The sequence below is a fragment of the Pelodiscus sinensis genome, chromosome 2, assembly GCF_049634645.1.
Source record: "Pelodiscus sinensis isolate JC-2024 chromosome 2, ASM4963464v1, whole genome shotgun sequence".
NCBI lineage: Eukaryota > Metazoa > Chordata > Testudines > Trionychidae > Pelodiscus > Pelodiscus sinensis.
The window spans coordinates 86,395,321-86,422,865 of NC_134712.1; the positions used below are offsets into that span (position 1 = coordinate 86,395,321).

A 27,545-nucleotide genomic window follows, 5' to 3' on the forward strand; every position below is an offset into this window, starting at 1 on the left:
GAGGGAATCCAAACACTCATTACTATGTGCCCTATACAGTATTTTGTTAACAACAGAATTACATACAGAGATGAGGAATAAACTTTTTGTCACTCTGTATAGCTGCAGCCTGCCACTTCCCTGTCCTGGGTTTGTTTCAGGCCCCAGCAAGAAGACAGGGAACTGCAAGACAGCTTGAAGAGTATACAGGTTGTAGAATGTCTATGTTTCCTGGAGGATTTTCCTCTAGAGCACATCCTTTGCCTAACCCTTCTAAATCCCTGCAAGTTCTGTCCCAGACTTTGGGATTCTAGACACACACTCCTGATGCAGCCCTCATAACAAGAGTGCTTGTTAAGAGTGACAGCTCTTAGTACTGGAGACTCCACTGATCCAATTGCCTAGGGTCTGAAACTCGTGCCATGTCTCCCAAGAAGCTCTGCATGTTGCCCAGAATCCCACCAAAAGTAAGAACCTTTTGATGTACAATTTACCTTTTGAGGGGCATGCAGCAGCAAAAGCCTGACACCCAGACAGGCTTTGCACAGGATTCCAACATGCCAGTATTCTTTAAATAATACCACAGGAAATACAATACCCATTTCCTGCATCAGGTTTCTCGCCACTCTGGAAAAGTCTTTACACCTGGGCCAGAGTCATCTAAGAAGTCCAGATCCAAGGTCAGCAATTTGCTAGGAAAACTAGTTTAGGACAGGGCACTAGTAAAATACTGGCTCAAAGTGGAATACTGATAAAAATAAAAATTATTAGACTATACTATAAAAATACTGGAAAATATTTAGCAATTTGAGAATAGTTTTGCAATATGTAATAGTTACATAATATTGTAAACTGAAGCATCGTGACAATTTTCCTTGAGAAAAATACAAAAACCTATTTTTATATATATTCACAGAGAGAGCGAGCCATTCTGATATTCAGTATTATATTATATACTATACTATGCCTACTGCAATTTTAATTTGTATAGTACAATACTAGATTGATTTCTGACTATTGCCTTATGTAACCACAAGTTCAGTGTATAGCTAAAACTAAGTAATGTGGTCTGTGTATTAATGAAACAGTTTTTAAAATAGAAAATGGCTTGAGCTGAGAGCAACGGTCCTGGGAAAAGAACAGTACAAATGATTTTACCTGGTAAAAGACACCTCTGAAAAATACCATGCCATCCTTCCCAGGATCCTTCCTCTCCTGCACAGGACTTCTAACCCAGTCTTGGTCCCTTCTTCTGCCCCCCTCACCCCGAATGCTCACAAAATGGTGAGAACCCCTCTTCTTTGTAGACTTCAGCCCCTTTTCTTAGGTGACCTGAAAAGCCTTAGTCCTTGAGCACAAACTATCACCAGTTGCTGAATTTACATGACCCTTTATATAAACAGATCAAGACCCCACACATTCTATTCTTCAGAGATTACAATCTATGCCTTGTGCTTGCTTTAAATTGCCAAGTATTTTGTACTTTGAGGATGCTTTCTTCCACTTATGACTTATCCATTCTACAGCATTTGTAACAATATTCTGCTTCCTATGAACCTGAATTATGGAAACTCCCTAGGACGTTTGATAAGGTACTAGCCAAATTTTAACAGCAAGACTGGACATCCAAAATTATTTAATGCCTCCTTTATGTTTATATAACAAACCATTGTATTCTTGCCCAACAGTATTTGAATGTGGGAATTCAAAGAAGTCTAATTTGGAAAAAATTTCCCACGCAGTTAATAATTCTAATCTGTTTATATCTAGCCTCAATATAAAATCTGATTACGTATTAGTTTGGAGCTAAGCCATTGTAGTGAAAATACGCAACGAGTCCCTGAAGCATCAAATCGACACAGAACAGAAAGTTAAATTTGACAAAGGGAAATTAGGGTTATTGATTCTCAGCACATTTATTAAGTTTTACATCTGATGTAGTTATCCACAAGTGACAAACATTTCTTGCTTATTATAAGAGGGGGAAAAGAATGAAGTTTTTAAATTACAGACAAGCACTGAGTAAAATAAAAGTCCAGGGGAAATAACCAAAGCACAGTTGTAAGGTCACATTGTGAACTTTGCTTCTATAATGAAATAGTGCATCTGTGCAATTAAAACAAATCATCTAATTGAAAACTCATTTTTTGGAGAAATGAGTCTACTGAGAATCTCAGAAGATCTCTTCCTTGAGAAGGAGCCAAAGTATACATCCTGAAGGATTAAAATTAAGTGAAGGGTGCATTAAACTTGACTTTGAGATTTATAAAAGATAAAAACCAAACGGTTTTCTAAACAAAAAGTGTTCTTTCCTTAGTGATCTCAGTGGGGAAACCATTGATCCCTCACTGACACTGTAGAAGTTCTGTACAGTGAGGAGGTCCACCTGTAAAGATGTACAAACCCCCTCGTACTCTCAGTGGGCTAAATTCTCATCTGGTGTCAATCAGCCTAGTTTTATTTACGTCAATGGAACTGCAACAGTTTATGCCAGTTAAGAACCTAGTTCATCAACTCCAAAGTCTTCGCCAATAAAGTAGCCAGAATTTAACCCAGATGAAATCTGCAGGTACAGAAAAGGAGCAGTTAGTGTAAGGCTACGTCTAGACTAAATTCTTCCTTTGACAGAGGAATGTAAATGAAGTACTTCAAAATTGCAAATGAAGAGCTGATTTGCAAATTTTGTGCTTCATTTGCATAATGGATTCTGATCACTTTTTCAAAAAAGGATTTTCCAAAAAAACCACACACCACGGTCTAGATGTGGTTCTTTTGGGAAAAAAACCTTTTTTGAAAGAACCTGTAAACCTCATTTTTTAAGGAATTAGGGTTCAAGCGATAAGAACATAAGAACGGCCGTACTGGGTCAGACCAAAGGTCCATCTAGCCCAGTATCCTGTCTGCCGGCAGTGGCCAGCACCAGATGACCCAGAGAGGGTGGACCGACGACAATGATCAAGCGATTTGTCTCCTGCCATCCCTCTCCAGCCTCTGACAAACAGAGGCCAAGGACACCATTTTATCCCCTGGCTAATAGCCTTTTATGGACCTAACCTCCATGAAATTATCTAGCTTCTCTTTAAACTCTCTTATAGTCCTAGCCTTCACAGCCTCCTCTGGCAAGGAGTTCCACAGGTTGACTACACGCTGTGTGAAGAACTTTCTTTTATTAGTTTTAAACCTGCTCCCCATTAATTTCATTTGGTATCCTCTAGTTCTTCTATTTAGGGAACTAATAAATAACTTTTCTTTATCGGCCCTCTCCACACCACTCATGATTTTATAGACCTCTATCATATCCCCCCTCAGTCTCCTCTTTTCTAAACTGAAAAGTCCCAGTCGCTTTAACCTCTCCTCATATGGGACCCATTCCAAACCCCTAATCATTTTAGTTGCCCTTTTCTGAACCCTTTCCAAGGCCAAAATATCTTTTTTGAGGTGAGGAGACCACATCTGTACACAGAATTCAAGATGTGGGTGTACCATAGTTTTATATAGGGGCAGTAAGATATTCTGGGCCTTATTTTCTATCCCTTTCCTAATAATTCGTAGCATCCTATTTGCCTTTTTGACCACCGCTGCAGACTGCGTGGAAGTTTTCAGAGAACTGTCCACGATAACTCCAAGATCTCTTTCCTGATTTATCGTAGCCAAATTAGCCCCCATCATACTGTACATATAGTTGCGGTTATTTTTCCCAATGTGCATTACTTTACACTTATCCACATTAAATTTCATTTGCCATTTGTTGCCCAATCACTCAGTTTGGTGAGATCTTCTTGGAGTCCCGCACAGTCTGCTTCTGTCTTGACTATCCTAAACAGTTTGGTATCATCTGCAAACTATCACCTCACTGCTTACCCCTTTCTCCAGATCATTTATGAGTAAGTTGAACAGGATTGGTCCCAGGACTGACCCTTGAGGTACACCACTTGTTACCCCTCTCCATTCTGAAAATTTACCATTTATTCCTATCTTTTGTTTCCTGTCTTTTAACCAGTTCTCAATCCAGGAAAGGACCTTCCCTCTTATCCCATGGCCATGTAATTTACACGAGAGCATTTGGTGAGGGACCTTATCAAAGGCTTTCTGAAAATCCAAGTACAGGCAGTCCCCCCAGTTACATGGATCCTACTTACGTCGGATCCCTACTTAAGAACGGGGTGAGGAAACCCTGAACTAGCTGTGCCCCTCCCCCCCCCCAGCAGACCGCCGAGACGCGCCACGGCGGTCCTACCGCCCGCATCCTCCGCGGCTAGAAAAGCTGCTCTGTATCTCCCTTGTCTGGCGGGGGGTGGGGGCCCCCAGCAGACCAAGGAGACGCGGAGCAAAGCCGCGGAGATCGCGGGCGGCGGGACTGCCGACACGCTCCGCGGTCCCGCCACCCCCGTCCTCCACGGCGAGGAAAGCCTGGTCTGCTGGGGGGGGCACAGCTGGGGCGCCCCCCCCAGCAGACCAGGCTTTTCTCGCCGCTTGTCAGTTTCAGCAGCGGCCGAATCAGGACGCCTGGGGTAGAGCAGCTGGGGGGCTGCCGGGTTGGTCCCACAGTGCCGAGGTGCGGCGCTACTGGACCAACCCAGCAGCACCCCAGCTTCTCTGCCCCGGGCAACCTGGAATCAGCCACTGGTCAGTTTCAACAGCAGCTGACTTGGGGACACCGAGGAGCAGCGCTGCGGGACCAACCCAGCAGCACTCCAGCTGCTCTGCCCCAGGTGTCCCCAAGTCAGCTGCTGCTGAAACTGATCAGCGGCTGATTCCAGGAAGCCCGGGGCAAAGCAGCTCTGCCTCCGGCTTCCTGTAGTCAGCTGCTGGTCAGTTTCAGCAGCGGCTGAATCAGGGACACCTGGGGTACAATATGTACCAGTTCCGACTTACATACAAATTCAACTTAAGAACAAACCTACAGTCCCTATCTTGTACGTAACCCGGGGACTGCCTGTATACTGTATCTACTGGATCCCTCTTGTCCACATGTGTTAATCCCTTCAAAGAACTCTAATAGATTAGTTAGACAGGATTTCCCTTTACAGAAACCATGTTGACTTTTGTCCAACAAATTATGTTCTTCTACATGCTTCACAATTTTATTCTTTACTATTGTTTCGACTAAATTGCCTGGTACTGAAGTTAGACTTACTGGTCTGAAGTTGCCCGGATTGCCTCTAGAGCCCTTTTTAAATATTGGTGTCACGTTGGCTACCTTCCAGTCATTAGGTACGGAAGCCGATTTAAAGGATAGGTTACAAACCACAGATAATAGCGCAGCAATTTCCCATTTGAGTTCTTTTAGAACCCTTGGATGAATGCCATCCGGTCCCGGAGATTTCTTAACATTAAGTTTTTCTATTTGTTCCAAAACCTCCTCTAATGACACTTCAATCCGGGACAGTTCCTCAGATTCACCACCCACAAAGGACAGTGCAGATTTGGGAATCTCCCGAACCCCTCAAAAAAGGGTTTTCCCCCCAAAAAAAGAACCGTGTCTAGACCATGGGTTTTTTCTGAAAAAAATCCTCTCGAAAAAGCGATTGGAATCCATTTGCAAGTCAGCGCTTCATTTTCCATTTCGAAGTTCTTCATTTACATTTCTCTGCCGAAAGAGGAATGTAGTCTAGAGGTAGCCCTAAATGTACTACTGTTCATTCTTTGCACATTACAAATTCCCTCCCTTGGCCACTAGAGGATTCTGTAGGAGCCATTCTGAGTAACAAAAGATGTTCCTGAAAGATAACTGGCCAGAGGCTTTATCATGTACAGCAGAATGGCCAAGTTGGGAGGTCGGATGGAAGCAAGATAAAGAAAAACAACAGGGTTTCCAGGAACAAAAAAAAAAAAAAAAAAAAAAAAAAAGGGAAACTTCATACAACTCCTTAACTAACTTCTCTTGCCTTCACTGCAACAGCCCTATGATTACATTCCTGTAACTCCGGAGTTTTCAAAATCTAAGTTGCAGCTTGTAAGGGCATGCTGCTAGATGGCTGAGAGACTCTTTGTTTACCTGTGCCTCCATAGATACAGAGGGTCGCACAGGGGACTGTGTCACTAAAAGCTGGGCAGCATAAATGCTCTTTTGCCAACAAAATACTTCCATCCCTTATGAAAGGGGTTCATGTTGTTGATAGGAGAGTGCCCCTGTAGATAACAAGCCATTCACACTGTCACTTGCCATGGCAAAGCTTTTGTCTTTCGGAGGGGAGGAGGGTTTAAGCACCTGTGAACAACAAACTTTTTTGTTACTGTTGATCAATTGGTAGTGTAGACAAAGAGCAGGTCTGTCAAAGTTAATTCTTCCCAGCATGAGGATCAAAGGGAAAACTAAGCTATTAAAAGAACCCTGAGTCTAGGGTGGGGAAAAAATGGTGGAGGGTTGTCAACAACTGCCTGGAGAGATGCTGACAAAGACATATATAAACTGCAGCGTACCAGCTATTTTTTCTAACCAGAGTTTGAGGTAGATGGACTAATGGAATATACAAAATCTTGCAAGAAAACATTAAGGTTTACACAGGGGGGAAAAGGCACATGCTTTTTACCTTTCGCTCTGCATGCTATACCCCTTTTAGTGAATAAATAACACTTTGTTTGAAGAAGCTGGTTTTGGATCGCTTTAAAACAGACTGATGGACACCGGCATCTGACCCAACTGGACAAGTTGAGTTAACATGGTTGGTAACAGGGGGCTACTCCTCAGAGACTCACTTCCCGAATGGAAGGAATATGTTCTGCCCAGAAGGATGAAGTTAGCAAAACCTGCTCCCAAAGTTGTACACTCAAGGCAATCTAAAAAGGTCTAAATGTACAGCTTATCCCATAGCAAATGTTTTATTAAAACTGAAAAAATATTAACAGAAATGTGTTTACCAATATTAGGTTTGTGTGGAGATAGAATACAATAAACCTCATATTGGTGCCCAAACACTCTCATTTACTCAACACTTTTAATGTTTTTAAATCAAGTGTTAATTTCTACATTTGAGACTAAGTCCTCCTGCTCTTTCTGCACCAGAAGCAAACATTGCATGGTCTCACTCCCTAAGGAAAGGGGTCTCTTCCTTTTCGGATGGTCATAAATATTAAAGCTATAAGTAAGATCAGGGTTGCCAGGTGTTCGGTTTTGAACCTGACAGCACAGTATTGGAGCTTTCTGTTCGGGAAACAAATTGAGAAAATATAAATGTCCGGTATTTTCTAAAGAAGATGTAATGTAGATTGTGACGTAATGTCAAGTATGTCTGATATTTTTGTTGAAACCATCTGGCAACCCTAAATAAAGTTCATTATAATCTCATAAATTTGGCAAAACATTTAGGGTTAGAAACAGAGGTTTTGCAATAGCAGTACAAAAGGGATTCTTAAAACCTTCCCAACAATCAGAGATTCATTTCTTTTCTCTTTGAACCAGCTTTTTAAATAGCTTTATTGATCTTGCCCCTTTTATGGTGATTGCAGAAAAAGGTCACAGATGGACATGAAAACTTCCACTGGAAAGAGTCTGCATCCAGGAAATGAGATGCAAAGAGCATGGAGGGAGGCTCCCTCTTGGCTTGTCTGGATGGTGAGGAAAGAATAGGAACCATGAGGAAGTCAAACTGATGGTGTAGTTGTCTGATTCCACATTTCTTGTTCAATCAACGCTCATACTGACTTCCTCTGGAGCTCTGACTGCTCAAGCAATGTAGTATTGGCCTTCAAAGTTTAGCTTCTAGATGGTGAACATCAATAAATTTCCTCTAGAAGTGGGAGAATAATAGGAAAAACATGTCTAGTTTACAAGCCATTTTAATCTGATTAATTATACTGATTCAAAATCCTTGCTCAAAGCACAGTATTTCTAAAATATCAGAAACACTGGAAGCTTTAGGAATATTTCTACAGCACAATGAATGACACATTTAAGTAAATTAAGTCCAAAGTATGACCTGTCTTAAAATGTTTATATTTCTAGTTGGGACTGTTTTTTCCTCAGAAGAAAATTAAATAACTGAGTGTTTTTAAATCTACCAATATTTAGTAGCATGACCAAACAATTATGCCTATACTGATCCCTTGTGGTGTCCATCAACAGTTAATTACAACATCTGATTCCTAAAGCAATAATAAAACAAATGTATAAATTAGAAAATAACCAAAAGGAGCCAACATGATTTCTGTTCCAATCAAGAAACATGAATGAAAAACCAAACCCGTTAAAAAAAAAGAATTTGTATTTGCATACCCAGAAGTAGGAAAGTCATGTCAGAACTCCTTCATATCAGCACTACATCCTGCATTGTACATAATCAACAAGGCTTCCTTTGTTCATATTGACATAGAATACAGATAATGAATTGGGTTTTATGTATTACATATGTAGTTACAGATGTAAAGATCCTCTCACAATGTGTACATTATATAGAAACACACTCCATATGTATATTATATATTTGTGAGATAATATACATATGGAGAGAGAGAGAGAGAGAGAGAGAGTGAATTTTATATAACTTCAATTTGTGTATGGTTTTCAGCTTGGCACACCCTTCCTACCAAATTCCCCAATTCATTCTCTTAGTTAACAACATTAACCCTTTAAATGGCACAAGTCATTTCTTAGCCTTTAGTTGAGAAAGATCCTAAAAGCCCTTTCAATCAGCATTAACTTTTTTTTTTTTAAAGGGGTATGAATGGCTTTATTTTATATGGAGTTCTGGGATGGGGAATAGGGAGCACATCCTGTTTTGTGGTCAAGTAAACTTGGCAATACTCATCTGAACCCCCTTTTGTATGACCCTTGCATAATAAATCTGGCATTTAGAAGAAAGCTCCCATTCTCCTCCAACAGCCCTGAAGCCTTATGCAGAGAAAGAGAGAAAAGTGGGTCCTCCACTCCTTCATTCAGTGGCCCTCAAGGCGTCCAAAAATAACACCCTGCCCGGGGTTTCAGTTTATTAGCAGGCAGCAGAATCAGAAGACTCCAAATTAGAATCAGATGCTGTAAAGGAAGAATCACCTAAGAGTTGTTCTTGGTTTTATGCTTATTCAAAAGATTTTATACGCAAGGAACTGAACAACTGACATTCAGTCCTTCATTCAAAATCAAGAGACTAAGGAATCTTTACCTCTGTCAAGATTAGAATCTGTAATTCTACTATATCCAACATCCTAGGTTTCTTAAATTCCATAAGACATACTAGAGTCTAGTGTCTCCATAAGGTGTTAAAAAGGGGGGGGGGGGAGAAAATGCTAAAAAAAAATCTTAAACAATTCCAGACATTGTATCAGTGGCCAAGAAAGTTGTTCCTGCCACTCTTTGACTTTGCAGCCGCGTCTTAAATGTGATAACCAGCAGCAGTTTTAGAGAGGTGCAAAAAGCTATGTTGGCTACCTTTGTGATTTCTGTACTAGACTAGCTTCAGCGCTGCCAATATATTTAGGTCAGTAGTATTCAACAAGGCTGGCACACATAGTGCCCCACAATGTGAGAACATTTTCACCTCAGGAGAAGGATGCTTTGTGGTTCAGATGTCTGCCATTTTCCAGCGCAAGTATATCCAGTGCACACAAAATATAACTGCAGGAAATTCACAAAAATCTGGATGATTCCATTAGAGCAAATGAAGTCCAGGAAATTTGGAAAATTGTATTTGAAAATTTTTAAAAATATTCAGCTGGATCCTAATGCCCTTAACTCTAGCAAATGTCTGTTGACTCAAATTAACACGTCCCAGTGTAAATCTGAAGTAACATAACTAAAATCAGTCAATTATACCTAAATTTAGATGTGTAAGAGCTAAATTTGTTCCTCGGGAAAGATGGAACAGACACTATTTCAAAAGGTTAATTTTAGTGACAAATGTTGGACTAATTGAGACTGCAATGTACTAGCAACGGAACAGGAAAATACATAAAAGATAACACTCCTGTGCTGTTCTTGAACCAGTCTTTGTTTTGTTTGTTTGGTCCACCCATGTCAGAGAACCACTGACAAATGCAAAGGTATACTTAACACCACTTTAAAGAAAGATTGAGTAAGTTAAGGAGATACTAAAAAGAACAAATTCAAAAATATTATTAAAACTAATGTTTACAGTTTACATAACACAATGGTTAAGAAAAGAGAGTGTCTATACATCTGGGCATAGTGTTTAGACTCTCCATAAATACAAAGTCCAAGATCAGCATTAAGCCAAATTTAGAGGAATAAGTGTAATGCAGTTTAGATACTAGCATCCAAGATTTGGATACATCACTAAAAAGTTACCTAGAGAGTTGGTTGTGGAAAGCAAATATGAGTGAAGACTGTCCTTTAGTGACTAAGAATTTAAGACAGATTTGTCTATTAGGAAATACAGTCCGTCCAAAAAGAACTTGAGTGAGGCCAGGTGTACACTACAGGAGAAAGTCCATCTATGATCTACAACTCCAACAATGAAAATAGCGTAGAGGGAGTCAAAGTACCTTAGGTTACATTTCTATGGCACCCCACTGCTGGAGGTCAACAGGAGAAATGCTCCTGTCGACTCCCCTTAATCCTCACAACTGGGTGGAGTACCAGAGTCGACAGGGGTATCATCAGCAGTTTATTTAGAGGGTCCTTACTAAACCCGCTAAATCAAACCCCGAGAGACCAATCTTGAGGTAAGTGTTCTCAAAGGGCATTGTTATGTCTACCAGGATGATCTTCTTCCAGTCATCATTGGTGATAATGTCTGGTCACAGTTGGCTGTCCTTTCCGGGAATAGCAAATTTCATGACAACCTTCCCCCAGGGTGGCAGGATGGCTCTCTGCCACCAGCTAGTCTTGGATGACATTATCTCACAGACGTCAGGCTTTGATTGGGGCTTGCAGCTACACAAGATATGGAGTAGCCCTGGCATAGCCACACTTCCTGAATCGCTCATCCAGAGTCCTGTGTCAGACAGCTCCGTTCAGCAGGATTCAGTTGAGTTGAGTCTAGCGGATGAATCTCCAGTTAGCAAATTGGGAGAAAGTGGTGGCTGATGGCCCACTTGCACATCACCTTGAAGGAGTCACCATCATCCAGCTTCCATTTCAGGTTTTCTACATACTGGCACCAGATGCCATCCTTCAGGATCCTCTCCAGCTTGGTTCTGTCCCTCAGAGTGATGATGGTGCACTCAGTGTTCTTCTCCTGCGCACGAGGACTCCCAGCTCATGGCATTCTTCGCATCATATCTAGTGGCACCCAACACTTCTCCAGACACTGGTAGCGTTGCAGGCATGAATCCAAAGCAAAGCAAAGTCCTCCCCCTCCCCTTCCAAATTTGCCTTCCAGGGACCCACCGAAATAGATGGTAACATCTTGATAGGAGGGGATCCCAGCAATTAACTTCACGGCAATTTGCTCGATGGCATCCTGCAGAGCACTCTCCACAATGTTCCTCACCATCATGTCTGGGCACGTCAGACGCTGGAAGACATGATTATTATGGCAGCATCACTCAGCTCCCCCATTCAAGGCACCTCCATGCCTGCCGGAGATATATCCCAGTTCATTGCTGGCATGCTGGGGAAGAAACATCTACTTTTTCATCAGCTGCCTGAGAGTGTTGTCTGCCTTGTTGAGAGGTACCTTTGCTGTGGCAGATCCCCTCAGAACAAATGGAATTCAGGGCACTGATCTTCTGCCATGGTGTCAGTAGGGAGGAGTCGTCGTTCCTGGCCACACATTGTAGGATCTCCACAATGGTGTTGTCAGGGTCTGCTGGATTCGAAAACCCATGGACATGCCAAGATGTTGGCATGCTTGCCTGTTCTTGAGGAAGATCATGGATTCACCCTGAATATGAAACCACATCACCTGGATTAAGTCCTTTCTACCACCACCAATGTGCAGCAATGCTCACTTCCCAGTGCTGAAGCAAAGTCCCCTCCAATTGGCAAGTTTGGCTGATGACATTAAGCATTTGTTGGAGGCTCTCAGGAGTTATCCGAAGTAAAGACTAGATCATCCACATAGGCCAGGATATTATTCTGTTTCTACAGAGATCAAAACTGCCTAGACCACTGGAAATTGCTCGCCTGAGCAGCTCCATGGCTAGGTTGAAAATGATGGGGCAGAGGAGACAGCATTGCTCCATGCCACTGCAGATCAGGTTTTCAGGCATCTCTCATTCCATGGAGCGGGTGGGCATGGTGCAGTCTTCATAAAGTTCCCACACTAGTTTGAAAAAGTTTTCAGGCAACTTGAACTCTTGCAGTGTATCAAAAGTGTGCTGGTGGGACACAGCTCCAAAAGCATTAGCCAAGTCAAGCCACACTATGGCACACTTGGCTCCATGATCTCCTGGCTATATTCAGGGTGGTCTGAAGGATGAAGCTGTGTTAGTAGCAGCCCTTCTGGATGGAGCTCATGGTTCATCTAGTCACCAACCATTCTGTGATCCTAGCCATGAGGAAGTGGACATGCAGTTTGTCTATGCTGAAGCAGAGAGAGATGGGTCTCCAGATGCTGGGGTCATCTTGCTTGCCTTTCTTGTAGATGTACACCATTATGGACCTCTGCCAGCAGTATGGTGGAAATGTTTGCATGTGTCAAACATGGTGTTTAATACTAGGCACAGAGGGCTCCTTTTTTCAGGAAGTTGCAGCAAACACCATTTTTCTGTGGGACAGCGGTTTTGGTCTTGGTAACTCTAGTTCCTACTTCCTGTGATGTCAAGTCTTGCTCCAGATGCTCTGCATGGTCAACCTGGGGTAGAGGATGAAGGCACTCAGGACATTTCGTTCTGGGCTACATGGTCAGACACACACTTTTGAAGTATGAAAATGGCTCTCATACAGGATCTAACAACTTGTGGACAACACCTGCTCACCAAAATGACCCAACACTTTCCTAGGTTCATAGGAGGGCTACAGAAAATAGTTCCGACAATTCTATTTTTACTCCCTCAGACATGCATGTTCCGTGTGCAGTACCTTCATTCACAGTTAGAACTCTGGGCTTCATCCTTCCCTCAGCAGAGCCATAGGATCAATCAGGGCAGCTTCCCCAAACTCTGTGCTTTTGGGGGCCCCTGCGGTAGCCACCTCAATCCTCCTATGGATAGGAGAGACCCAGGGGATTACAGGACTTGGCATGGAGTGACAGCAGGGGTCGTCCCCAACACACACTCACAGAGCGGCCCAGCAGCTTGCTCGGCTGCACCCTGCTGTGCTCCATTTCTCCATAGCAGCAAGAAGCAGAGCACCCCAGCACTAGGCCACCCCACTTCCACAGACAAGTGAGGCGCAGCAGGCTGGGAGGGCATGGCTTCCCACCACCATGGTGAGTGCAGAGGGGATAAAGCTGCCCCGTGCTTGGCTTCATTATCACTTGGGCTGCATTGCTGGGGGAGGGGCAAGAGGGTGAAGCAGGAGTGGGGTGCAGGCAGAGCAGGAACTGGGCTTGGTGAGAGTGGAGGGAGGTGAGGGCAGGGCCTGTAGCAGGGGAGCTGCCCTGGCCCTGTGACTGGGGAACTGGGAGGGGGGACAGCCCCAGCGCCCTGTAGGGCCAACCCTAGCCCTCAGACATGGGCACATGCTGTCACATACACTAACCTTGCAAACTCAGTCACTACATAAATATGCACCGGAAAAGGGACTTAATGAGTCCATGCAGCTGAAGGAAGATTACTCCCTCGAGTTCGTACTTCTGATAAACATGTGCCTAGTTTATGAAAAATAATTAAAAACAAAAACATTTTTAAAAATGTGGTGGTTTCTTGAATGTTAAAAGAATGCAGATCATCATTGTTAAAATAGGCAGAAATCAATTCTGCACTTTAAAAAAAAAAGAGAGTTCCGGGAATAATTTAAGGGCAGTTATGAAAAATAGTCATCCCATACTGTAGAACACTGCTTGAGTAGAGTCAAAATAATGCATGTAAACGCGCGCACACACACACACACACACACACACACACACAGTGATAATAGGCTAAATTGCATTTTGTGTACTGCATGAATTATGTCACAAATACTCTTAAAACTCTTCAATATTTCACAAATAGAAGCCAAGTTTATTCAACAATAAAGAATAGCTAGAATTGCTTGAGCTTGTACTACATTTCAAGCTGATGTTATTCCCTAAGTGACAAAATGTCAGTTTTTACAGAGGTCGATACAAATTTTGTAGTGTAACAGTTCAGGAATGTCAACTGACTTCATCCTCCCTAAAGCAAGACAACTTTTCTTGTGCTGATGTAGTAATAATTTTACAAAATGGTGACAACCCTTAAAGCAAATTTCTGCACATTTTTTAGCAAAAACGAATCAATCATTGCTTTCCTCTTTTCTTCACTATAGTGTCACTTTTTCCCTGGCTATCACAATTAATGAAGCCTCTGATTTGGCCTCTGATAAAATAGCCACATTTTTTCTTAGTATGAACTTGCACTTCACTGAATCATAACACATCATGCATGTTTAGAATTATTCCGTAAAATAACACCGTGTTGTGGAATTTACACTGCATGAATTCCCCCCTACTAGGATTGACAGATGGTTTAACAAAAAATACCGAACACTTCCCACACCCTACCCCCCCAAAAAAAATTCTGTCGAGAAAAAAAAAGGGGTGGGGGGGACCAAAGTTGTTAAGAAAAAAAATTAAAAATTAAATAAAAAATTAAAAAGGAGGCTGCCCATTTAAGACAGCCATCATTTTGGGCACCATTTTTAAAACCCCACAGTTCCGACCCGATAAGCACAGAGAAGCCAGGGGCTGGAGGGAAACCAACGGAGGGCGTGGGCTGTTGGGGTGGAGGCACTCAGGAGCCGCTTCGCGAGCTGCACCTTTGGGAGGCAAGAACTGCATGCAGCTTGCAAGCCGCGGGTTGGCCACGGCTGGTGTTGAGGGAGGCATCATGTGGCCAGCTCCTGGGTCTCTCCTACCCCAGCCCAGCGCCCCCCTAGGGTGGTGCCCAGAAAGTGCCCTCTCTTGGCCCCCTTCACTACGACTCTGCCGTGCTCTTCACTCCCCCGCCCCACCAGACACGGCAGCAGAAAGTTGTCCCCACCTGGCTTCCATCCGAAGGAAACAGGAAATACTGGACAATTCACATGTCTGGTATTTCCTGTTATTTTTTACCGGATGGAGCCTGCAAATACCGGACTGTCCAGGTGAATACCAGACACTTGGCAACCCTACTCCCTACTAGAGAATAAACAATACACGTGACCTACTAAGAACATACATACATTTTTTCCTTCATATTATTCAGATTCTGGTCATGTCTGTTTGCACGGACATTCCTTTAGAGAGAGATTAATAATCCAAAAGCATGTGGTTCTTGTGCAATTGCATCAGGAATACAGAATTCAATTGTGGGCATTAAGTTGGCAGAAAGCAAATAAAAAGGTGGAGATAGTGCAGAGGAGAGCGACAAAAATTGGCAGAGATTGATGATTTCTATGGCAAGATCTTCAGAGTTTGGCTAAGCAACCACTAAAGTACAGCTAAAGAGTGCGCCTATTAAGATACTTGAAAAGTATAAACACCAAGGAGTGAAAGTCTCCGAGGGGTAGCTGTGTTAGTCTGTAACTTTAAAAACATCAAATAGCACCTCAGGGACTACGTCTTCAGATGAGATGAAGGAATTTAGTGCAATACATGTGGGCATAACCCAAAGGAACTGAACGGCACTGAGAAAGGGAAAGCGTACTGGTCATCAGGAAAAGCTTCCTGAAAGAGAGACCTATTACTGGTGGAAGCCCCATCCCTTGAGGATCTTAAAATTAGACTGGATAAAGAACTACTGTAGAGAACAATGTTGCATTGGAGAAAGGTGGTCTGGATGACCTAAAAGGCTTTTCTATCTCTGACTCCATTGCTATGAAGTCCTACAGTGATTTACAGTCATGCATTCCAGAATGTCATATAATGATTAATGGGGTAATCCCTGCAGCCAATGAAGTCTCAATTACAAAATAGCACAATAGCTTCAAGTCATACATTTTCTATAATCCATTTGGCCTAGTTTGTTGTGTGTCTCATCAAATGAAGAAAATCATGCCCTGATTGAAGTTAAACATTTTTGAAGAGTTTTGCAAACAAGCTTAATAGCCTCCATCATTACTCCACAATGAATAAGCACTCCACAGCCATCTGCTGACAAACTGGGAGCGGGGGGGGGGGGGGGGAGAGGGAGAACTCAGGAGCAGATTGTATTTGTGTATGGAGACACCTACTTTGCCTAGATTAGGGGTGAGGACCATAAGGCCCAGGGGCTGCAGGTGGTCCCTGGCTTGCCTGGATCCAGCCCCTGAGGCTCAGAGCTCCCCTACACAGCATTGGAGAGCCCGCACTGGTGCTCCAGTCCCCCTCCACCATCTCCCCGTGGGGCTGGAGCACATAAAATCTACCAGCCCCAGCATCCCTAGGCTGTGGGGTGAAAGGAATGTGGGGAGTGTCTTTCTCTGTCAGGGGCCACTTCAGTGAGGGTTTGGGTTTTTCTTCTTATGTGTGTGCCCCCAACTGATTTATTTTTTTTAATGGATCAGCAGTCCCCGACTCAAAAGATCACTCACCGCTGGCCTAGATGATGAGTAGAAGAAAACCTGCTTTTCCAGCATGATCAACTTTGACTGTTTGGGGTTAAAATTCACCTTAATCTTGAATGCAGGGATAATGAAATCTTGTCATTCTTATTCCACGAATAGAGGGCAGAATAGTATTTAATATGCCTTAACAGGAGTTAGGTGTCTCACCCTACCTGTAACCTCACTTCTATGCAGTGTTGCCAAATCAAAGACAAGTTAGAGGGTGGGTGGGGATAGGCATTCTGGACACTGAAAAGAGCTTGAGATACAATCTGACAATCCTCCGTCAGTGTTTTAAGACACAGCTGATGAAACTCAGTTTAGTATCCTTGTTTCTACTAGTGAACACTAGAGCTGAAATCACTAGTAAGCTGGTTTAGGAGACCCAGTGTTAGACGTTGTGTGGGAGACAGTACTTCAGTGAAAGAAACAAAGAGTGCTGCAGCAGTGAGATTCCCCACTACCCAATGAAGTCAATAAGAGCCGAGCTAAGTGGTAGAAGTTCAGAACACAGAATCACAGACCAAGCAGTGGTGAGCAAAAGCAGAAACAGAGACATTACTGAATTCCCCCCTTTCCGGAATGGGAAATGAACCCACATGGTTATATCCCTGAATTCTGGGACTTCACTGACCTCATTCACCCAGCTGTGAATAGGGTGCACTGGAGAGAAAAGGAAGGGGTTTGTTAAGAGAGAGGCATTCATCTTTTGGAGCTTACCAATCATCAGGTGAGAACCTAACTGTTTCCCAAGACACTGCCAAGTTAGTGTTTACTTACTGTTTGCATATTCTTGAATCATGGTTGTGCTGGTTTTCCTCAATTATTGTCTAAACAAAATAATGTTACAATTGACTTCATTTTTATCACTTATATGCAATATAAAATTGCTTTCACAGCAATACCATTGAAGTTTGAGACAAACTAATTTGAATATATTAGTATCTAAGTAAGTACATTGATTTCATTTGACCAGCCTACTATTCTAAAGTACAAACAATGAACCCTTTTAAGTATGATAATTTAAATTAACCAAGAAAAACCTATGATCATTATTACCTAACTCGAATTTGAATCCACTCTAACCTGCATATACAAGGAGATCTTCAACATCTTCAACAAGATCTTGGACACAGACTGGCTAACCTTGTGAGGAGGGCTTTAAACTAGGTTTGTTGGGGGCAGGTGAGCAAAGCCCACAGGTAAGTGCTGCATGTGCGGGACTGGGAGATGGGTTGGAAATGGGGGGGACTACAGCCTATAATGGCAACGAGAAAGGAGGGTCAGGGCACAACAGGGAGGCAAGATCAAATCAGTATCTTAGATGACTATATACAAATGCGAGAAGTATGGGTAATAAGCAGGAAGAACTGGAATTGCTAACCAATAAATACAACTATGATATCATTGGTATTACAGAAACCTGGTGGGATGGGACGCATGATTGGAATGTTGGTATGGAAGGGTACGGCTTGCTCAGGAAGGACAGACAGGGAAAAAAGGGAGGAGGGGTTGCCTTGTATATTAAAAATGTACACACTTGGACTGAAGTGGAGATGAATGTAGGAGATAGCTGTGTAGAGAGTCTCTGGGTTAAGCTAAAAGGGGTAAAAAACGAGGGTGATATCATGCTAGGAGTCTACTACAGGCCACCTAGCCAGGTGGAAGAGGTGGATGAGGCCTTTTTTAAACAATTAACAAAACTATCCAAAGCCCAAGATTTGGTGGTGATGGGGGACTTCAGCTATCCAGACATATGTTGGGAAACTAACACAGCGAGGCACAGGCTATCCAATAAGTTTCTGGACTGCATTGGAGACAACTTTCTGTTTCAGAAGGTTGAAAAAGCTACCAGAGGAGAAGCTGTTCTGGATTTGGTTTTAACAAATAGGGAGGAACTAGTTGAGAACTTGAAAGTGGAAGACAGTATAGGGGACAGTGATCACGAAATAATAGAGTTCATGATCTTAAGGAAAGGTAGAAGGGAGACCAGCACAATTGAGGTAATGGATTTCAGGAAGGCAGATTTTGATAAGCTCAGAGAACTTGTAGGTAAGGTCCCATGGGAAGCAAGACTGAAGGGAAAAACAACTGAGGAGAGTTGGAAGTATTTCAAAGGGACGTTGTTAAGGGCCCAAAAGCAAACAATTCCGCTGTGTAGGAAAGATAGAAAATATGGCAAAAGACCAGCTTGGCTTAACAAGGAGATCTTGCACGATCTCAAAATAAAAAAGGAGTCATATAAAAAATGGAAACTAGGACAACTAACAAAGGATGAATATAGGCAAGCAACACGGGAATGCAGGGGCAAGATTAGAAAGGCAAAGGCACAAAATGAGATCAAACTAGCTACAGGCATAAAGGGAAACAAGAAGACTTTTTATAAATACATTAAAAGCAAGAGGAAGACCAAGGACAGGGTAGGCCCACTGCTTAGTGAGGAGGGAGAAGCAGTAACAGGAAACTTGGAAATGGCGGAGATGCTCAATGACTTCTTTGTTTCGGTCTTCACCGAGAAGTCTGGAGGTGTGCCTAACGTAGTGAATACAAGCAGAGAGAGGGTAGGTTTAGAAGATAGGATTCACAAAGAGCAAGTTAAAAGTCACTTAGGAAAGTTAGATGTCAGCAAGTCACCAGGTCCTGATGAAATGCATCCCAGGATACTCAAGGAGCTGATAGAGGAGGTATCTGAGCCTTTAGCTATGATCTTTGAAAAATCATGGCAGACAGGGGAGATTCCAGAAGACTGGAAAAGGGCAAATATTGTGCCCATCTATAAAAAGGGGAATAAGAACAACCCAGGAAACTACAGACCGGTCAGTTTAACGTCTGTCCCAGGGAAGATAATGGAGCAGGTAATTAAGGAAATCCTATGCAAACACTTGGAAGGTAATAAAGTGATAGGGAATAGCCAGCATGGGTTTGTGAAGAACAAGTCATGCCAAACTAATCTGATAGCTTTCTTTGATAAGATAACGAGCCTTGTGGATAAGGGAGAAGCGGTGGATGTCATATACCTAGACTTTAGTAAGGCATTTGATACGGTCTCGCATGATATTCTTATTGATAAACTAGGCAAATATAACTTAGATAGGGCCACGATAAGGTGGGTGCATAATTGGCTGGATAACCGTAGTCAGAGAGTTGTTGTTAACGGTTCTAAATCCTGCTGGAAAGGGATAACAAGTGGAGTTCCTCAAGGGTCTGTTTTGGGACCCGTACTGTTCAATATCTTCATCAATGATGTAGATATTGGGATAGAGAGTACGCTTATTAAGTTTGCAGATGATACCAAACTGGGTGGGGTTGCAACTTCTTTGGAGGATAGGGACATAATTCAAAATGACCTTAGCAAGTTAGAGAAATGGTCAGAGGTAAACAGGATGAGGTTTAATAAAGAGAAATGCAAAGTGCTCCACTTAGGAAGGAACAATCAGTTCCATACATACAAGATGGGAAGCGACTGTCTAGGAAGGAGCATGGCAGAAAGGGATCTAGGGGTCATAGTGGACCACAAGTTGAATATGAGTCAACAGTGTGATGCTGTTGCCAAAAAAGCAAATATGATTCTAGGTTGTATCAACAGGTGTGTTGTAAGCAAAACTCATGAAGTCATTCTGCCACTCTACTCTGCACTAGTTAGGCCTCAGCTGGAGTACTGTGTCCAGTTCTGGGCGCCACATTTCAAGAAAGATGTGGAGAAATTGGAAAGGGTACAGAGAAGAGCGACAAGAATGATTAAAGGTCTAGAGAACAAGACCTATGAAGCCAGGCTTCATGAACTGGGCTTGTTTAGTTTGGAAAAAAGAAGATTAAGGGGGGACATGATAGCAGTTTTCAAATATCTAAAAGGGTGTCACAAGGAGGAAGGAGAAAATTTGTTCCTCTTGGTTTCTGAGGACAGGACAAGGAGTAATGGGCTTAAAGTGCAGCAGGGGAGGTTTAGATTGGACATTAGGAAAAAATTCCTAACTGTCAGGGTGGTCAAATATTGGAATAAATTGCCAAGGGAGGTGGTGGAATCTCCCTCTCTGGAGATATTTAAGAACAGGTTAGATAGACATCTGTCAGGGATGGTGTAGGTGGAGCTTGGTCCTGCCTTGAGGGCGGGGGGCTGGACTCGATGACCTCTTGAGGTCCCTTCCAGTCCTATTATTCTATGATTCTATGATTAATCATGTGTTCATTTTTTTTTAAATAGTACTCCTAAGGCAATTTTATTTGACTTTATCTATTTGTACTTTTTAAGATGTTCAAAATGTAGTATATTTTCTTGAGAAGTCTCAGAAATCCAAAGACTTAAGTGTCTCTATCTTACTAGATGTGTGTTCTAGACCTGGAACACTAATAGGGAAAAAATGCACATCTAAGATATGACTAAAATCAAACACTCTACTGAATATGTCCTTATTTACAAGATTCCCAATTTGATTCAAGTATTTTGAAGTCTGAGGCATAAGCTAACAGGAAATACCAAGAATTTCAACCATCATGCTCATGTAAGCTAATGTAAAACAGAGGTCATAAGAATAAGTATAATAGAATGGCGCCCAACTAAATCCAATACCGTCAAAAACAAATTTTCATTTGTAAATGTATCTTCTCGTAACTAATTATAGAAAGGACCTAAGGAAAAAAATTAAACAAATTTTGCCTACTCCCAATAACTACCAAAATGTGGAAAACTGAGTTGCTAGTTTGCCAAGTTCATGATCAGATTTTTTGGCCGGTGGGAAACATTCCTTCCCTTCCTTATATGCTAAATTTTGTTAATTTTGCCACAAGTTTTTGTTAAATTGATTTAAGATGTGGATAATGAACCTCAAAGATCAACTTCAGATTAGCCTCAAGGGCTCCCAGATCTTCTTGCCAGATATCAATTCCAAAATTCAGTTCTCTCAAAAAGTGCAAAATTTCTATTTACATCCATGGGAGAGCTATTCACATTTACATCTGGAATGAGCTTTGTGCTGCCATATGGCAGACCCAGAATCAAGACCCACAAGAGGTTTTGAGGATAAGCTGTTCTCATATTTGTAAAATCAGAAAGGGGAGTGGATCTCATTCAGAAGTTCCATCTAGAGGGACGCTTAGAATGCCACTGAGGCACGTGGGGAGGGGCCCCCTCTCCTCCAGTCAAGAGGATGTAACCTTGGAAACATGGATTTCCTTCGTCCTGCCTGTCCCACAAGAAGTGTGAACTCATTGCCAAGATTCCAATTCAGGAGTCTGAACAGAATGAGGATCCCAACATTTTAGCCCATCCATTCTTTCCAGCCCTTTCATGCACACCACTAAGCTTGCTCACCTCTCCCAATCTTCCAATCACAAATGCACCAGCTCTATGAAGCAAAAGTATTCAGTATGGACTAGGCTGTGGGATTTAAAACTTTCACAGCACTGAATACTGAGCAGTGCAGATATGAAAAGTGTGTTACCACCATACTGCAAATCAGAAAGTGCAGCTCCAGCTAGCTGCCCAAGTGTAATTCCCCAGTACAACTGGGCAGATACTTGAGCAGCTACAGTGTTATTTTTAGTGGCCTGGCTCTATCGAAGTTAGCACAGGTATTCTTGCACATACTGCAATCCCACTTTCCAACTCTGAAGAGCTAGCCACAGAGATAATCCAGCTCTGTGGCATGGTGGTATAGTCCTGTCACACACACTGATGTGGCTTTCCACATCCCCTCCCCAAGTGCACAGAGAAAGCAGCTCTTGCACATGCCCTTTGCCTTCTATTCTTCCTGCAAGAGGGCCACAGGCAATCTATCTGTGCAGCTGGGAAGGCAAGAAAGCTTGCAATGCTACTTCAATCAGCTGCTGTTCAGTGCAGTAAAAAAATCAATGCCTGCGGTGGCTAGAGAGAATATCAGCACTAGGAAATTCCCAGCCTCCCATGGCTCAAGGAAAGCACCTGAACAAATCAAGTCAACCAACCTACCAAGACCCCCAAAAAAACACTTCAAGCAGGGTTTTTAATCCTGAAAAAAGAAGCTTGCCAGAAACTCCTCAAAGTCCACTAAGGGTGTGTCTGCACTCTGATAAAAACCCCATGGCAATGAGTCTCAGAGGTTCGGTCAATTGACTTGGGTTCATGGGGCTCAAGCTGTGGGGCTTAAAAAAAAAAGCAGTAGATATTTGAGATGTAGACCAGGCTCCAACACCCTCCATACTTGAACCCAGGCTCCAAACCTGAATATCTATATGGCAATTTTATACCCAAGTCAGCAGCAGCTACACCATTAGTTCTATTGCAGTGTAGGCATATCCTGAGGGACTTCACTGCTAACAATTCACATGGAATGTCCTCAGAAGCAGAAGTAATAGGCAACATATGAAATCCAGACATAGAATCCGAATTAGTCTCTGGGACCCCAGACCTCCTGCATTACAGCATGCTGTAGACACCACTACGCCATCTTATCTCAATATGAATTTGACACAGCAAGAAGAGAATACAGGCAGTCCCTGAGTTACGCGGACGAACGGGGCTTTTCTCACCCCAGAGAACGGGAGCGGCGGGACACCCAGATGCGCCGCGGTCTCCCGCCCCCGTCCTCCGGGGCGAGAAAAGCTGCTCCCCGTCTCCCTGGTCTGCTGGTTGGGAGACGGGGAGCAAAGCCTTGGAGCACGCCCGCAGTGGGACAGCCGCGGCGCGCCTGGGCTGTCCTGCTGCGGGCATGCGCCAAGGCTTTGATCCCCGTGTCCCTGCAGACCAGGGAGACGGGGAGCAAAGCCGCGGAGCACGCACGCGCGCCCGGGCTGTCCCGCTGGGGGTGTGCTCCGTGGCTTTGCTCCCCGTCTCCCTAGTCTGCTGGGGGGGAGGGGTGCAGCTAGTGCCCCCCCCAGCAGACCAGGCTTTTCTTGCCTACCCCTGGGGTAGAGCAGCTGGGGGCTGCCGGGTTGGTCCCGCAGCGCCGCTCCGGACCAACCCGGCAGCACCCCAGCTGCTCTACCCCAGGCGTCCTGATTCAGCCGCTGCTGGTCAGTTTCAGCAGCGGCTGAATCAGGACGCCTGGGGCAGAGCAGCTGGGGTGCTGCCGGATTGCTCCAGTAGCGCTGAGGAGCCGCGCTACTGGAGCAACCCAGCAGCACCCCAGCTGCTCTGCCCCAGGCGTCCCCAAGTCAGCCACTGCTGAAACTGACCAGCGGCTGACTACAGGAAGCCCGAGGCAGAGTTGCTCTGCCCCAGGCTTCCTGGAATCAGCCGCTGATCAGTTTCAGCAGCAGCTGACTTGGGGACGCCTGGGTTTCTTAAGTTGAATCTGTATGTAAGTCAGAACTGGCGTCCAGATTCAGCCGCGGTTGAAACTGATCAGTTTCAGCAACGGCTGACGCCAGTTCCGACTTACATACAGATTCAACTTAAGAACAAACCTACAGTCCCTATCTTGTACGTAACCCGGGGACTGCCTGTACAGCCCTTTTGCTTGTGCTAAATTAAGACAATCTCAATGAAATGAAACATGTTTGACTCATTTTTGACAAAAAAAGTAGACTTGGATGTTTGGGTTTGTTTAGATTGAGAGAGGCCCTGATAGCAGTTTTCAGATATCTAAAAGGGTGTCATAAGAAAGAGGGAGAAAACTTGTTCATCTTGGCCTCTGAGGATAGAACAAGAAGCAATGGGCTTAAACTGCAGCAAGGGAGGTTTAGGTTGGACATTAGGAAAAAGTTCCTAACTGTCACGGTAGTCAAACACTGGAATAAATTGCCCAGGAAGGTTGTGGAATCTCCATCTGTGGAGATATTTAAGAATAGGTTAGATAAACGTCTATCAGGGATGGTCTAGACAGTACTGGGTCCTGCCATGAGGGCAGGGGACTGGACTCATTGACCTCCTCGAGGTCCCTTCCAGTCCTAGTATTCTATGAGCAAGTGATTCATTTGCAAGTGACAATCAGAACAGCTGAGTAAAATTTGACATTTTTGACAGTGTGCACTGATGAAAGTGAGACAATGTAATGCTTTATGTTTTTAATTCAAGTTATCAAGAAACTTAAGGTGAATAATTTCCTGAAATATATTTTCTCTAATCTAGTAGATGTGATGCATAATTTTCCCCAGAAAGATCACCTGAGAGGAGACCTGTGTTTTGCAAATTAGATTGGATAGTAACTGCTAAAATAAACAGGAAATTCATGTTAGTCTGAGTTCTAGTCAAACAAATTACTTTCTACTCATACAGGCATAAGTGAGCAGAACAGAGTGAATGCTACACACAGCAATTTTCTGGCAGGTTTTCAATTTTTGTTTTTGTAAAGAAAAAAAAGATGAAAAGATCTATCATGCCTGCAGAATTCTGCTCTTTATATTGCCCAGGTATTACAAAATGTCACACACACACACACACACACACACACACACACCCCCACCCACCCACCCACCCACCCCTTTAGCCTTTGGAGTCCCTCCTAAAAAATAATATATACTGATGGATGCAATGGGTCACAGCATTATAGAAACTAAGCCATACAGGGGTATGTGAAGTGAGTCATTTAGCAATGAGCACATTAAATTACTGCGGTAGGACATGCCTTCCTGAAGTACAGTTTTCTGGAAATATCATCAGAAGACATGGGAGTAGCCACAAAGTTATGACTTTCAGATATTTTCAAAGCCAATTAGGCCCATCTACTCTTAATACATGTAAAATAATATTAAGTGAAAAACTATTTTTATTAATCTGAGCCATTCCATAGATATAATTACATGCACATACACCCACCCACTCCAAGCTAAACACAACATTAAGGTTGCAGTTTGTTAAGCTGACAAGCTTACTGAAACCAACCCCCCCCCCCCCCCCCAACAAGTTTTGAGTTCAATGAACCAGCATTTTTGTCCAAAAACCATTTTGTCAAAAAAAATCTCAACCAGCTCTAGGAAACTCCACAGTAGTCTAGATTTAATAACAAGGAACCCTATTATCCAGCAGCTGCATACATGCAATGACTACTTGTTTCAAAACTGGGTCCCTCTAGCATGGCTTTTACAAGTTGATTGGCCAATGTACTCTCTAATCCAAAATCCTGTTGAGCCAGACATATCTGTCTGCAGTGGTTCACAATCATGAGTGCCATCCTCAGGGCAGGCTGTCAAAAAGCAAGGCAGACACCTAAAACATGTGACATGTTCTAGAACTAGATTTCACCAAGCCAATAACAAGCACTAGCACAGTCTTAGCGTAGTGTGGATTCACACACATTCACCTTCGGTAATCCTGTCTATTTTACCACACAGTCAAGTTGGATTTAGTAACAGGTGGTAGCTATCCAGCAAAGATTCAGGTTGCTTCCAGTCCCAAGAGATGAGTCACAAACGCCAAATAATTTGATACCTTACATTTTGAACTGAAGAACACTTGTGGCCATTACTACAAACTAACTAAGGATTTTATAAACTAGAGGGGGAAATGAAACTTACTTACAGGTTAAAGCAGGCAAACATACATACACAGGAACAGAGCTATTGATAGGCCATTGTGATTATTCACCTGTGAAACGTCACAAGCCAGAGAAATCGCCTCAAAAAATTCCTAGAACATATTTTCAAGAAAAACATTCTATCTTGATTTAAAGAGAGTCCATGATGGAGATTCCACTACAACCCTTAGTAAATTATTCCAATGGCCAATCACTCTCCCTTCAATTTTTATGCCCTAGTTCCAGTCTGAATTTGTCTCCAGCTTCCAAGATGCCAAAACTGAACACAGTATTCCAACAGCGGTAATCCCAGTGCTGATTACAGAAGTAAAATAACCTCTCTACTCCTACTGAAGATTCCCGTTTATGCATCAGCCTCACATTAGCTCTTTCCCCCATAGCATCACACAGAGAGCACATGCTCATGATTTTCTACCACAATCTCCAAATCTTTTTCAGTCGATGCTTTCCAAGGTAGAATCATCCGACAGCCTTTGCCCCTAGAAGTACAGGCAGTCCCCGGGTTACGTACAAGATAGGGACTATAGGTTTGTTCTTAAGTTGAATTTGTATGTAAGTCGGAACTGGCTCCAGATTCAGCCGCTGCTGAAACTGATCAGCGGCTGACTACAGGAAGCCCGAGGCAGAGTTGCTCTGCCCCCGGCTTCCTGGAATCAGCCGCTAATCAGTTTCAACAGCGGCTGAATCTGGACTCCTGGGACAGAACAGTTGGGGCGCTGCCGGGTAGGTCCCCGCAGGACCAACCCGGCAGCACCCCAGCTGCTCTACCCCAGGTGTCCACAACAAAAGCCTGGTCTGCGGGGGAGGGGGGGTGCACTAGCTGCGCCCCCTCCCCTCCCAGCAGACCAGGGAGACCCGAGCACAGCAGGGGGGCAGGAGCAAAGCCGCTGAGGCGGGGGACCCCGCCGCCTGTGCGGCTTTGCTCCGGGGCAAAGGAGCAAAGCCGCACGGGCAGCGGGGTCCGCCGCCTCTGCGGCTTTGCTCGGGTCTCCCTGCTGTGCTGGGGAATCCCCCCCCCCCCCCCAAGCACACCAGGGAGACCCGGAACAGCTTTTCTCGCCCCGGAGGACGCGGTGGCGGGACCGCTGCGCTCTGGGCTGTCCCGCCGTCCGTGAGCTCCGGGGCGAGAAAAGCCCCGTCCGTAAGTGCGGATCTGACGTAAATCGGATCCGCGTAAGTCGGGGACTGCCTGTATGCATTTACATATAGCTATATTAAGATGCATCTGAACGATATTAAGGTGCATATTGTTTGCTTGCACTCAGTTGACCAAGCAATCCACATCCTTCTGAATCAGTGATATGCTCTTTTCATTCTACCAATCCCTCAATTTTTATGTCATCAACAAGCTCCTCTCTAGGATAACACTCAGTCTCATCTAGCTGCTGGAGAGAGACAACAACATGTATTAGTCTGGCTAATAATCAGACAAAAAAGTGACAGCACAAAAAATCCTACCCTTTTCTATCTCCATTTGGTAGTAGGGGAGCCATCTCGCAGAAGCTATCATTTCCACATTCACTATTGCTAAAGCAGCCACATCCGCTTGGAGTCCAAATGTTCATCCACAGGCCTATATCCTTTTATGACCCTTC

At 43.6% G+C, this 27,545-nt stretch overlaps 1 protein-coding gene across 12 annotated transcripts in view; it reads right to left on the reverse strand.

Moving 5' to 3' along the window:
- Positions 1–27,545, reverse strand: part of PIEZO2 (piezo type mechanosensitive ion channel component 2) — a 423,840-nt gene that overhangs the window by 364,475 nt on the left and 31,820 nt on the right. The window contains exon 2 of one of the 12 annotated variants that reach the window (XM_075920992.1): positions 17,282–17,331. The exons of the other annotated variants lie outside the window; for them this stretch is intronic. Coding sequence (XP_075777107.1) covers positions 17,282–17,303 — 22 coding nt within the window. The 5' untranslated portion in view covers positions 17,304–17,331. The remainder of the gene's footprint in view (positions 1–17,281; positions 17,332–27,545) is intronic. 12 annotated transcript variants of the gene reach the window in all.